The sequence below is a fragment of the Acanthopagrus latus genome, chromosome 24 (assembly GCF_904848185.1).
Source record: "Acanthopagrus latus isolate v.2019 chromosome 24, fAcaLat1.1, whole genome shotgun sequence".
Classification (NCBI taxonomy): Eukaryota; Metazoa; Chordata; class Actinopteri; order Spariformes; family Sparidae; genus Acanthopagrus; species Acanthopagrus latus.
Genome location: NC_051062.1, coordinates 10,684,269 through 10,698,028, shown reverse-complemented (window position 1 = coordinate 10,698,028; position 13,760 = coordinate 10,684,269). Strand labels below are relative to the sequence as shown.

The 13,760-nt window shown below is 42.2% G+C and overlaps 2 protein-coding genes across 2 annotated transcripts; both read left to right on the top strand.

Annotated features, from left to right (window-relative positions):
* The first annotated feature begins 135 nt into the window (after nucleotides 1-135).
* pwp2h (PWP2 small subunit processome component) lies at nucleotides 136-6,371 on the top strand. Its single transcript, XM_037091413.1, has 21 exons — nucleotides 136-305; nucleotides 788-900; nucleotides 986-1,080; nucleotides 1,175-1,274; nucleotides 1,419-1,562; nucleotides 1,976-2,111; nucleotides 2,208-2,443; nucleotides 2,949-3,092; nucleotides 3,181-3,251; nucleotides 3,325-3,461; nucleotides 3,565-3,713; nucleotides 3,808-3,955; nucleotides 4,043-4,193; nucleotides 4,312-4,492; nucleotides 4,575-4,722; nucleotides 4,833-4,941; nucleotides 5,070-5,135; nucleotides 5,380-5,598; nucleotides 5,690-5,840; nucleotides 5,925-5,999; nucleotides 6,085-6,371. The coding sequence occupies exons 1-21, from the start codon at nucleotides 288-290 to the stop codon at nucleotides 6,257-6,259; spliced, it is 2,766 nt and encodes a 921-aa protein (XP_036947308.1). The 5' UTR covers nucleotides 136-287; the 3' UTR covers nucleotides 6,260-6,371.
* A 686-nt stretch (nucleotides 6,372-7,057) lies between these two features.
* eed (embryonic ectoderm development) lies at nucleotides 7,058-13,115 on the top strand. The gene is made up of 12 exons (XM_037091837.1): nucleotides 7,058-7,215; nucleotides 7,969-8,121; nucleotides 8,220-8,312; nucleotides 8,476-8,541; nucleotides 8,972-9,097; nucleotides 9,267-9,348; nucleotides 10,444-10,535; nucleotides 10,625-10,758; nucleotides 10,848-10,953; nucleotides 11,129-11,287; nucleotides 11,492-11,565; nucleotides 12,269-13,115. The coding sequence occupies exons 1-12, from the start codon at nucleotides 7,096-7,098 to the stop codon at nucleotides 12,393-12,395; spliced, it is 1,332 nt and encodes a 443-aa protein (XP_036947732.1). The 5' UTR covers nucleotides 7,058-7,095; the 3' UTR covers nucleotides 12,396-13,115.
* Nucleotides 13,116-13,760: the final 645 nt, after the last annotated feature.

Sequence of the window (13,760 nt, the reverse complement as noted above, 5' to 3'; positions counted from 1 at the left end):
GCATCTTATTCTACTGTCAGATCATAATGACATTTTTAGCAAATAAAGAAATAATTACACACTACAGCTGCTACTTTAAGTGCCATGCTGTCACCCTCCCTGTCGCCAGAGGGCGCAGTGGTTTGAGCTCGATTCCCCTCAAACCGGATGTGTCAAGTGTCAACAAAATGCAAACACGTGTGGTGTAGCGGTCTAGGAAGAAGCATGTGTCATATAAACCCTTTAAGGAGGTATACAAAGAATTAAAAAGAAGATAAATGCGTGGATTTTAAGGAATACTCGCCGAAATGAAGTTTGCTTATAGGGTAAGTACGTCACTGCTAGCTTACTTGCTACTGAAGCACTGCGGCTAGTGTAGAGAGAGGACGTCCCACCAAACTTCATTCAAAAAGTGTTGAATAAAATATGTCATCACGTGTCGTTTACAGCCCAAAAGTCGCGGAGTACATTTATCACGATTTATTATAACGTCTTTATATTCACAGTCATGTTCGGCTAACATGTATCACACCAAACTGCACTTCTTTACATAATTTTATCATTCTAAAATGGGCTAATCTCTAATTGTTTTACACTAAAATCATTCATATTTTAAGGACGTTTAACAGGATATGTTACTGTTGTGGTGTAAAGTGGCTGAATCATTGTATTCACTGTGTGCACATCGCCCATAAGCAAACAACTGCAAAATACACACATTTTTGAATAGGGTTCGGCGTGACGTTCCCTCCCCAGCTGAGAACAGGAGCTTGTGAGTTCTATAAAATGTGTTTTCTCTTTATTGTAGTTTTCCAATCTGCTCGGAGCTGTCTATCGTCAGGGAAATCTGAGTTTCTCCAAAGATGGTAACGCTGTTATCAGTCCGGTTGGAAACAGAGTCTCTATCTTCGATCTGAAAAAGTAAGTCAAATAATAACTAATGCTAAATTTACTGTCATTAAAAAGCACAAAGAAACATTCTGATTTCTGTCCTTCTGTCCTCCAGCAACACATCTGAGACTCTACCTGTCTCCACCACTAAAAACATAACATGTGTGGGTCTCTCACCTGATGGGAATTTAGCAATCGTGGTCGATGAAGGTGAGAAGTTCCACTAATCTGCAGGATTAAGTGTCCGACTGCAACAAAAGCATCCAAAATCTTCAAAATGTAATTCTGTGTTCGTGTCGAACAGATGGTGCGGCTTTGTTGGTCAGTCTCATCACCCGAGCGGTTCTTCATCATTTCCACTTTCACAAGCCTGTCAACAGCATCCGCTTCTCACCTGACGGCAGGTAATAAAGTCTCATTAACCTCTCACAAAACAGTCCCTAAATATATTTGATTTACTGTCATTTATGGCAAAGAAAAGCACTGAATCGTTGCTTTTTTGGAGCCTCAACAGGTGAAATAACCTCAGGTGTATTTTTCCCCTTCAGGAAGTTTGTTGTCACGAAGGAGAATGTCGCTCTGATGTACCACGCTCCTGGGAAGAAGCGCGAGTTTAACGCCTTCGTGTTGGACAAGAGCTACTACGGTCCCTATGATGAAACCACCTGCATCGACTGGACAGACGACTCCAAGTGAGTACAGTTTGTTTACAGCGATCTGTCGCACCAAACTTCATTGAAAAATTGCTCAATTTAATGTCATTACATATCGGTTGAAGGTAAAAATCACGTACCACATTAAAGACTTTTTTGTTGTGGAGTGTAAGCTTTCATACTTTAGTTCGTCTCACCAAACAGCATTTGATTATGCATTTTTATCCTTTTAAAGGTGACTCTTCTGTACTTGTTGTCAACTGAAATACGCCATGTTACACTACTGAAGGACCAGCGATTTGACATTTCAATGAAGTCCTAAGATTACAAGAACGTTTTTGGGTTTTTCTGCACAAGACTTAAATTCTCATATTTTTGAATGGAGTTTGGCATGTAATTCTCTCGCAAACAAGAGCTTATGGTTACATTATTGTCGTGACATTTTCCCTCAGGTGCTTCGTTGTGGGCAGCAAAGACATGTCAACGTGGGTGTTCGGTGCAGAGCGCTGGGCCAACCTTATCTACTACGCCCTGGGTGGACATAAGGACGTCATCGTGGGCTGTTTCTTTGAGAAGGACAGTCTGGATGTGAGTTTAATTTCGGTTTCCACTAATGTGCTTCAGGCTCCGCACAAGAAAAATGAGAAAGAGTGTTTATTTATTAATATTTTCCTGTGTTTTTAGTTGTACACGGTGAGCCAGGACGGGACGTTGTGTGTCTGGGAGAGCGACACCGAGCTGGACGGACTCGTCCTGACGAAGACCCAAAAGAAACCCAAGACCCCGAGGCAGGGGGACGAAGAGGAGGATGATGACGAGGAGGAAAATATGGAGGGAGAGGAGGGAGAGGTCATCAGAGGGAAAGCTGAGGCTCCCAAAGGGGAGACGACCAAAAACGTTCGATACAAACAGAAGAGCAAGTAAGCGACAACGTTGTTTATTACCTGTCATAATAAGTTTTATTTAATTGTTTTAGTTTTGTCTTGTTTTCCCCTCTGCGCTCTCACTCAGAGTCGTTCTTTACTGTCAGAAGTCCTTCCAAAACCCACCGTACTCTTGACACTCCGAGTGGCACTCATCCTGCTCTTTATTAAGCTTTTGGCTTCCCAAACCTGCAGCTTTTAAAATGTCCCCTGGCTGCTCTAAAACTGTTATCGCGGCATCAGCATTCGTAATGAAAAACAGCCGGTACTGTAGAGTTCTTGTAGTCAGTTTTTTTTTCTTTTTAATTACACCTTTAAAGATGTCGTCCCCAACAAGGTGCAGAGTGGAGATAACGACCAAATGATGACTGAAAATGCCGCCCAAGTGCCAAGTTTTAAGTCGATACTAAAGCTATCAGCTTTAATTTTAAATTGCCTTTTGACTTCTGCAGCTCAACTTTCTTATTTATTATTTATATATTATTTTTACCTGCTCTTGTAGACACTTCTTCAACAAAGAGGGGGATTTTAACAACCTGACAGCGGCCGCCTACCACAAGCCGACTCACATCCTCGTCACGGGTTTCGCGTCGGGAATCTTCCACCTGCACGAGCTGCCAGAGTTTAACCTCATTCACTCCCTCAGGTAGGAGAAAAGTTAACTGTCTGTTAAATATTTTTAAAAATCATTGGTTTCCCACTTAATAACATTATTTGAATGTTTGTCCATCCAGTATTTCGGATCAGAGGATCACCTCAGTGTCTATAAACAGCTCTGGAGACTGGATTGGCTTTGGGTGCTCAGGTAAGAATTTCTTCTGTCTATATTTATATAGGTTGTTTGTTGTTGTTGTTTTTTAATGTAAGTGTTGTTTCAGGGATGGGTCAGCTGCTGGTGTGGGAGTGGCAGAGCGAGTCGTACGTCTTCAAGCAGCAGGGGCACTTCAACAACATGGCGTCTCTGGCTTACTCGCCAGACGGACAGTACATCGCCACGGGAGGCGACGATGGAAAAGTGGGTGTTCACACTTTACACTGCTGCACGTTTCACCGACCAGTGCAGATTTGATGCTGTGACCTGGAGGTGTCGGAGATCATGCTGTGTTTCCTCTCCACAGGTCAAAGTGTGGAACACCAACAGCGGCCTCTGCTTCGTCACCTTCACCGAACACACCAGCAGCATCAGCAGCGTCACCTTCACCTCCAGTGGCTTCGTCATCGTCAGCGCTTCTCTGGACGGCACGGTCAGAGCGTTTGACCTGCACAGGTGACTTATAGAGAGGAGATGAAGGCCGGGCAGCAGCGGGGAATATAAATGTGTGTGAGTGTGAACTGTATGTGTGTCTTTTTGTCTATTACAGGTACAGAAACTTCAGGACGTTCACCTCACCCCGGCCGGCGCAGTTCTCTTGCCTGGCAGTAGATGTCAGTGGAGAGCTGGTGAGCGCCGGAGCTCAGGACTCCTTTGAGATCTTTCTGTGGTCCATGCAGACGGGCCGTCTGCTGGAGGTAGGATCAGAACTATAGCATATATATATATAACGAATAGCTCTGGTGAAATATAATAAAAATGTTCTTCTTCCTGTGATCCACCAGGTCCTCGGCGGCCATGAGGGTCCAGTCAGCTGCCTGTGTTTCAGTCCGGTTCAGTCCATCCTGGCCAGCGCCTCGTGGGATCGCACCGTCCGGCTGTGGGACATGTTGGACAGCTGGCAGGTCAAAGAGACACTTCCCCTCACCTCTGATGGTAAACGCTGATCCTTAACTAAACTGTTTGTTGATGTAACCTGACATTACTGAAATGATTTTAATTATTGAGCATTAAGGAATTAAACTTAACATGTTTTTTGCGTTTTTTCCCTCAGGTTTGTCGGTGACATACCGCCCTGACGGTCAGGAGTTGGCTGTGGCCACTCTGAATGGTGAGATCTCTTTCTGGAACCCACAAACAGCCACACAGACCGGCTCGGTGGCCGGACGCCATGACCTGGAGACAGGTCGCAAGGAGACCGATAAAATCACAGCCAAGCAGACGGCGAAGGGCAAGTGAGTGAACTGGAGTTACTTCCTTTGGTTTTATGTGATGACTCTTTGTGGGCATCGATTCAGGCTGTATTTTATGCTCCAGGTCCTTCACTTCACTGTGCTACTCTGCGGACGGGGAGTCGATCCTGGCGGGAGGACAGTCCAAGTTTGTCTGCATCTACAACGTGAAGGAGCAGATGCTCATGAAGAAGTTTGAGATCTCCTGTAACCTGTCTTTTGACGCCATGGAGGTACGGTCTCGTCTTCAGCTCGGTCACAATCTGTAACTGGAAATTGGTGTGTGAAGTTAGTGTGCAAGCCCGGCTGTCTGATTCATGTTGTGGTCCCGCGTTACCTCCAGGAGTTCCTGGACCGACGGAAGATGACGGAGTTCGGCAGCCTGGCTCTGGTGGACGAAGGAGCTGGAGACGGAGATGGAGTCAACATCAGCCTCCCTGGAGTCAGGAGAGGTACGACGCTCACTTAAAGCAGATACCAGATGGACATTAAGAAATTAGCAGTGGTGGAAACTTGTTCTCTTGTTCTCTAACTTTATTCTCTGTAGTTCTTCACCGTCTTTTTCTGCGTATGTTTACAGGTGATATGAGTTCTCGACACTTCAAGCCAGAGATAAGAGTGACGTCACTGCGGTTCTCCCCGACTGGTAGGTGACAGAAGCAGCTGGAGTATTAACTGTTGGTTGCATTAGCTTTTCTTACCTGTTAGCTCTTTTAGCTCTATTAGCTTTGTTAGATGTTAGCTGTGTTAGATCCATTGGTTGCTATCAGCTAACTAGCTCGCTTCCTGCTGATTTTGATGCAGATCCACAGTCCCCTATCAGACTTTAACATTAAACAGAGTTCAAGAAGCGGACTGTGAAGATATAAAGTGGTTCCATCTTCTCTCAGGTCGCAGCTGGTCGGCCACCACCACCGAGGGCCTGCTGGTCTACTCCCTCGACGGCACTCTTGTCTTTGACCCCTACGACCTCGACCTGGACGTGACGCCGGCCAGCATACGTAAGCAGCTGCGGCTAAAGGACTGGGCGTCAGCAATCGTCTTGGCATTCAGACTTAACGAAAAAGCCCTCAAGCAGGAAGTGCTGGAAACGGTGCCGCACGAGGAGAGTGAGTGAATCTCACAACACACTGAATATAAAACTAACAGCTATGAAATTGAATACGTGACTGATCTGGATTTTTGCGTCTGTCGTTCCAGTTCCTGTAGTTTGCGCCTCTCTTCCTGACATCTACGTGGAGAAGCTTCTGGGCTTCGTGGCGGCATGTTTGGAGAAGTCGAGTCACCTGCAGTTCTACATGACGTGGGCTCAGAATCTGCTCATGCTGCACGGACAGAAACTCAAGAACAGGTGTGCACCTTCTCTCTTATGACCGTTTATTCATCGCGGTCTCAGTATAATCATGACTGACCTGATGATCTTTGCGTCATGCAGGTCTGGAGCCATACTGCCGACACTCCAGGCTCTGCAGAAGAGCATCCAGAGACACTTTGACAGCCTCTCAAAACTGTAAGTCTCAGAGTTTAACCTCATTGATCCATCACAAACAACTTCAGGACAAATTTCTGATCAAAAATGTGTTTTCTGTGCACAGGTGTGACTTTAACAAGTACAACATTCGTTATGCTGTGGCTCTGTCGAAGCAGAGGGGCGTCAAGAGAGCAGCTGAGGAGGACGAGGGCATGGAAGAGGATGATGTTGATGATGATGAGGAGCTGTCCGAGGGGATGAGCGAGGCCTCCATTGAGGGAGCAGACATGATTCTGTAGCCTCATTCCGACAACAGAGAAGAATAATGTTGGACTGTAAAAGCGTATATGTTTGTACTTCAGAAAACATTTTGATTGTGAACTGTTTTTTAATTAAATACATGTAAATGTGCATGTTTGAATCTTTTATTTCACCTGGGATTTATCTACCATTATATCAAGAATTATAAGACAGTCTGGGCAGCAGCAATATAGATAGCTTTAAATTGAATTAATTGACAGACTGTTTACTGAACTTCTTTAGCAAGTTTTATCATTAGGTTTTTTGGGTGCTTGGTATTATCTGCTCCAACTATTTCAACTTTTAAACATTAATATAGTCTTAATGATGGTCTGAAATTGTGTGAAATTGCATGTTTTTATTGAGAAACTTGGTTGGCAACAAAAAAGGTTGAGCAGAGCTGCAACAACGTGACCATGGTTTTTCTTGAGGGTTGCTACACAGACAGTATTTACTTAACATTTGGTGCTATAAATGCACCTTTGGAAATTACACTCAAGTCAGTAATTCTTGCAGTGTCAAGTGTGACTGACCTGTGCATCTCCTAGATGGATCAAAAATGTGATTTCCAGGTCAGCACCTCCTAAAAAGTTGTTCATTGTTTAGTTTTTCATTCTTAATCTGTGTAAATCTTTGGCTTAAAATGGAAAAAATAATACTCATATCATTACCGACATCAATGTTAGAATGAAATATAACAGAGTTAAGCAGCTGTGAAGAGCAAATAATTGCAATTTTCTTTCCAAAATTTGAAAAATGATCAGAACCTGAATCGAACTACGTTACCCAGCAATCCCTGCGGCGGAAGACCGGAAGAGGTGGAGTCTGAGCCAAAATGAGGGAAAATAAGAACATGTCCGAGTCCCCCTCTCAAGCGGGAAAAGAAATACCGGCGAAAAAACAGAAACTAAGCAGTGACGAGAACAGTAATCCAGATTTATCAGGAGACGAGAATGTAAGCAGCCAAAACATCTTGTTTGTACGGTTAAAAGCGACACATAAGGCGCTTCGAGCGAGTTAGCATCGTGCTAAAGTAGCCGGCCGGCTAAAGTGGTTAGCTAGCAGCTTTGTTCATCTGCACCGGCTAAATTCAAACAGCTGGTCTGAATTAGCTTTATTGACATTAGCTGGTTATCACTGTATCCTGTCCTAAATACATGACACACAGATAGTCTCAGACTTCATTGTGTTCTTTAAGAAAATATGTTTTCTTCACATTCAGACCATCATTCACGTGCAACCTGGGGTTAGCGTTAGCAGCTAGCTAATCGGTGGAGAGGGTGTCTTTACCTAATTAATTTAAGATATAATTTACAGGAGTCAGCTTAAGGGATGATAAGAGTATGTTAAACAAATGAGGGATGTCTAGTTATTACCATCATAGAAGGAAAATGGTGTCAGAGCCATTTTGGTCTCTAGCTAACACTATTTACCCCCTGTTGGCACAAAAGCTACAAAAATGTGTCTTGTTTACTGTGATCTATGCTACAGCTGTTGTGTAGACCAAGTGATGTAAGGTTAGTGTGAAAACAACACTTTGCAATACAACACTGGAAAGAAAATGATTGTTTAGCCTGTGAAATACAAGTCAGGTGGTTGATTATGTGTGATTTTTCCCTCTAAGATGTTAATCAGCAAAGACTGCCACGTCTGCAAGATACACCCTAAACACGTTTACACATCATGTGTGTTGTTTTTTCAATGGCAGGATGATGCTGTCAGTGTCGAGAGTGGGACCAACGCAGAGCGTCCAGACACACCCACCAACACCGCCAACGCTCCGGGCAGAAAGAGCTGGGGAAAGGGCAAATGGAAGTCCAAGAAGTGCAGATATTCTTTTAAATGTGTCAACAGTCTGAGGGTGAGTACAGACACCAGCCCTTGTCCACTACAGCCTCGCCTCATGCCTAAATATCCAGCATGTGTGAGATGACTTGTGTGTCATAACGTTCTCTGCAGGAGGATCACGGTCAGCCGCTGTTCGGAGTTCAGTTTAACTGGCACAGTAAGGAGGGAGACCCACTGGTATTCGCCACAGTCGGGAGTAATAGAGTAAGTGATGATGATGATGATGGCGGCTCATATCTTGATATTTTATTTTATCTGCACAACATGTAAATCATTCATGAGGATTGTATCGCTAATGTCTTTCAGCTAATCTATAAACCAGTTTTTTGGGTGCATGCTTAACTAGTGTTTGTCTTGTCTCTACCAGGTAACTCTGTATGAATGTCACTCTCAAGGAGAAATAAGACTCCTGCAGTCTTATGTCGATGCAGACGTATCCTTTCACTTGTTTGAAAAGCATTTTATTTTCCTCATTGTCCATTTGCCACCTAAGCACAGTGTCAAGTTCACATAGTAAGATGAGCTGCTTTAAAAATGAGCACAGCCACTGTCTGATCCTCCCATCTAGCATGGAAGTGAGATTCTGTCACAGTTTAGGGTGCGAAGATCCCAACCATGAAGGAAAATTAAGGTTAATATTAACTGCTTTACCTACTAGCCTTAGATGAAAGCCCCTAAACGCTTAGTTTGTCAAGCAGAACTGCATAATGTTAGACCAAAGTTGTTGCTTACATGTAACTGCATATATTTGTAGTATGTTGAAGGAAAGAAATAATGCCTCAACCTTCCTTTAGGAATCAGAATTGCGTTTTCAAGTTCACTCGGGCAGTTGTTGTATTTTCCTTGACTAAACGTGAATAAAGGCAGATGAAAACTTCTATACGTGTGCTTGGACCTACGACACCAACACGAGCCACCCACTGTTGGCTGTAGCCGGGTCCCGGGGCATCATCCGGGTCATCAACCACATCACAATGCAGTGCATCAAGGTAAAATTCACACGTGTCCTCTGTGGTCACATTTAACAACACTCAACCTCCTTGAAATGTTTAAACGAGACACATCTAATTTTGCTGTGAGACTATGAGACATTTTTTATTTATCTTGCTGAGAATGAATAAAACAACATAACGTCCACTATTACAACTTTATTTCCAGCATTATGTCGGTCACGGGAACGCCATCAATGAGCTCAAGTTTCATCCAAGGGATCCAAATCTGCTTCTTTCAGTCAGCAAAGGTAAAAAAAACAAAAAAACAACCTACACTAACCTGCTACAATATAATCTATCCATGACACAGAAAATCACAGTCAGAAGATGGTTTACCATGTTTGTTTTGGAGGGTAAATACAAAGCAACGACACAAGAAAACCTTTATGGCTTTATAAACGTCGTCCATGATTTGTTGCTGCTTCATTGTGGCTGAAACTTGTTGATAAAGTGTAAAACATGTAAGCTGCAGCAGGTGTGATCGTCAGGTGCTTCCTAAGAGAGTCATGTGAATCAGCAGAGATTAAGTTTTTTATTTCATCAGGTGACTGTTGACTCGGCATGTAGAGCGTTTTGTTACAGTCACACAGTGACAGCATGAAGGTGAACAGCTGCCTCTCCTCGTCTCGTTCAAGGGCATCACGATGTTCAGTGTGAAGGAGCTGCTGCCTCACTGTCACCACCAACAGCTGCAAGTGATACATTAATTAGACTGAAGTGAAAAAACAAATAGGCTGTCTTCATAGTGGATGTTTTACGGTGAAACGGGAAAAGCTCAGATGTAGATCATAACACTGATGTCTAAAGTCTGTTTGTCTACACATGTACAGATTATAAAAACACACGTTCCTCTGAGTTATGGCCACTAAAATGCAGAATTGCACCAATTGACTGGTTGGACATTGTCAGATTTCTGATTTAGTGATGTTTTCTGATGAAGTTTATAATCTGCTGCTTTCGACAGTTCCCTGTTTTTCTGCTGTGTTTATGATGACAGATCTGTAACACGATGAGAAACACCAGAGACTTGGGAAACTCGTCCAATGTGAACGGACTTAATTGCCTATTTTTTGCAGGTTTACCAGTACCTGCGTATATGCTATAATTCTGGTGTGGAAGTGGTGTAAATGTTCAACAGGTAGTTGGCAGCTATGTCTGTCTGGAGAGTGACTAGCAGTGATGTTTTAAGAGTAGTGAGAGTGACCCAAAACAGTAAAGTTTAGGCCAGACAGCCAAACAGTGAGCCAAAAGGAATTATGGTAGTTTCCATCTTTGTCCATAGAATATATAGTCTCTTCCTTTGCTTGTATTAATGACTGGATGTTATTTCTTTGTTTCCTTAGATCACGCCCTTCGTCTATGGAACATACAGACGGACACATTAGTGGCCATATTTGGTGGAGTTGAAGGTCATCGAGATGAAGTCCTGAGTGCTGTGAGTGTCATTAAGTCAGTTCCTCTTGAGAGAAACCTCAAATTATACCTGGATCTGAATGTTTTTCTGTTTTTATAATCTCTCTGCAGGATTTTGATCTCCTGGGTGAAAAGATAATGTCCTGTGGGATGGACCACTCCCTCAAACTCTGGAGAATCAACTCGGAGAGGATGCAGAAAGCCATTCGCGGCTCTTATGAGTACAACCCCTCCAAGACTAACAGGTAAACCTTCAAACAAACAAACTGTTTTTACCTGTGTAGGTTCTCAGGCTGTCAGCTCTTCAGTTTTTAACTCTTTGTTTTTTCTTCAGGCCGTTTGTATCACAGAAAATTCACTTCCCTGACTTCTCAACACGAGACATCCACAGAAACTATGTGGACTGCGTGCGGTGGCTGGGAGACCTTATTCTTTCTAAGGCAAGTTAGTAGTTAGTGAAGTGGCTTCAACCTAAACTGTCTTACTTTCTGTACTTGGAAAATATGAACCAGAAATCTAACTTGAAATAATTAATCTTAATAAGAAAACTGCTTTTGAAATGAATATGTTTAAGTCTAACATGCTCTTCTATTTGTATTTTTCGTTTCCCTGCAGTCCTGTGAAAACGCCATCGTCTGCTGGAAACCAGGGAAGATGGAGGACGACATCGATCACATTAAACCCAACGAATCAAATGTGACGATTCTGGGCCGCTTCGATTACAGCCAGTGTGACATTTGGTACATGCGCTTCTCCATGGACTTCTGGCAGAAGGTAAAGTCATTTCACTTTCATTTGTGTCTGCACGTGTGGTCATTTTAAACCTCATTTTGTATTTTAAAGCCCTTTAGACGAATACAACTTATTTAATTTTTCTGTATTTCTTGAGTATTTTCAGCTGCTGTCATGATCCAGTACAGTGCCGCTTAGATCTGATCCTCTCGCTGATGTTTTGTCTTCTATGCTGCCGGTTCACAGATGCTGGCTCTGGGTAACCAGGTGGGGAAGCTTTACGTGTGGGACCTTGAAGTGGAAGATCCTCACAAAGCAAAGTAAATGAGCAACCTCAAACCATGACAAATGAATCACTACTAATACCTCAAGACAGCTCTTTCTGTCACTGATTAGGACTGTCAGCTAAATTGCTAAAAATATGACTGTAGTTTGGTGCATGAATCATGTCAGACTACTGTGCTGTAAAACAGGTTTAAACATTAAACGACACCTCAGTGACCCCGTAAAGATGAGTGTAACTTCAGGCAAAATAAGCTTTAAAACGGCTTGCTCCAGTTTGAACTTACTGTTCAGGGCGTAGACAAAATAACAGAAACACTAACCCAATAAATGTTGAAGCTCATAAAGTTTTCCTGGGGTTAGACTGTCAGATGGTTAAGGTCTTCAGATCAACCAATCAGCAGTCAAAAAACAAAAGATAATCTGATAATGAGGATATAAAATGGAGAACAGCGAAAGAAGTGCTGGAACCAGACTAGGTTGACAAAACAAGCGATTTAAGGATGTTAGCTCAGACCTTGAGAGTTGTTTTTAATTTAGTCTGACATTTTATAAACTAAACAAATAATAAGTTAATCATAAAATTCCCCATCAGATGGTCTATTTTAAACGTAGTTGTAGTTAGAATTTAAAAGAATGAACTTTACTGTCAATAAAAGCCTGAAAGTTAAAAACAAGCAAAAACCTTATGAGGTTCCTGCTGTATCTAATGGATGATTGTTTCTTGTCTCTGCTTCGCAGGTGCATCACGCTGACCCTCCCCAAATGTACATCAGCCATCCGGCAAACGAGCTTCAGCCGCGACAGCAGCATTCTGATCGCCGTGTGTGACGACGCGTCGATCTGGCGCTGGGATCGACAGCGCTGAAGCGTTTCAGACTGGAGTTTTTTGTTTTTGTTTGTTTCCTGTTGCTTCCTCTTCCCAACCTGCGGCCCTGTTGTACAGATGTACACTGCAAGAAATGTCTCTTTGGTCAGTTGAGATGATTCCTTCTGTTGTTCTGGACAAGAAGGTTGTTTTCATTTCCTGTTTGTCTGCCAGCAGGATTTGTGAAGAAAACACGAGTGAGGATCTTTTTAGTATGATTTTGTTTTTTAGATTAACATTTTTCATTCTTTGTTCCAAATTGATTGAGTTTATGTTTTAAAGTAAATAAACTGTAACAGCTTGTCGGAGATGGCGGAGGTTAAGTGCCTTCTAGCTTCTATGCAGACTCATCAGAGGTAATTAGATCAATCACTCCTATTATCTGTAATCAGGGACGTTTTTTCTGCTAATTCCTGACCAGAGGAATCGTCTGTAGGCAGATTTTTGTTGCTTGTTTTCCCAAAAAGAAACCATTCAGATACAAAAGGATGAAATGACTAACATTGGACTTTTCTTGCAGTGTCCCATGTTTTATATTCATTTGGTCACACTCAAAAAAAAAAAGAGATTTTTGTCTGTTTTTTATTCATTTTGCTACGTTCCTATGCTTCTTTTTTTAACGCCCTCTTGGTTTGCTTCGACGCCTCCCTTCCTCCTCTACCTTCCACACAAACACAGTACACTCAATAAAATGTATTTTGTAAATATATATACTCAAGAGTCAGTTTGTTTGAAGTGGTTTTTAGAAGAAGCTGTGCATAAGTATAACCCTGCTTTTATCTGGAAAATTTAGATTGAATCCCATATGATAAATGTCTGCTATAGAGAGGGGAAAGGGGGCTGTTTGGCATTTTTTAAGTGCTTGTATTTGAATTTATTTGAACTTTAATAAAAACCTATTTTTCTACAGAAAGAAGGATTTACTTCTGTATCTCTTTTTTTTCAGTTTGAAACATTAAAATATTACAGAAGCTTCAACAAACTGCAGGAAAATCCAAGTATCAAACTTGGTTTTGGGCTGTACTGGGACTAGCTAGTTAGCATGCTAACTTTACTAGATATCTCTGCAAGACAATACATATACCTCATAACATCATAACTATTATTACTTCACATTCTATTGTTGTGTTTTTATTTAAATTATTACATTTTCTACTATTTAAAGTACCAGAGTAACCACTAAGAGTATGAATTTGACAGGGGACCTGTTCTTAAATATTGCAGCTGTTAATGAAGAGTGTTTAATTTTTATACCCATGACTTTTATTTTGAAAATGTGTATTTAATCTCATATTACAAAAGTCTGCCTTCATTGGGAGCTTATGCATGAATTTGTCTGGAGTTCAATAAACCTCACTCTTCTAC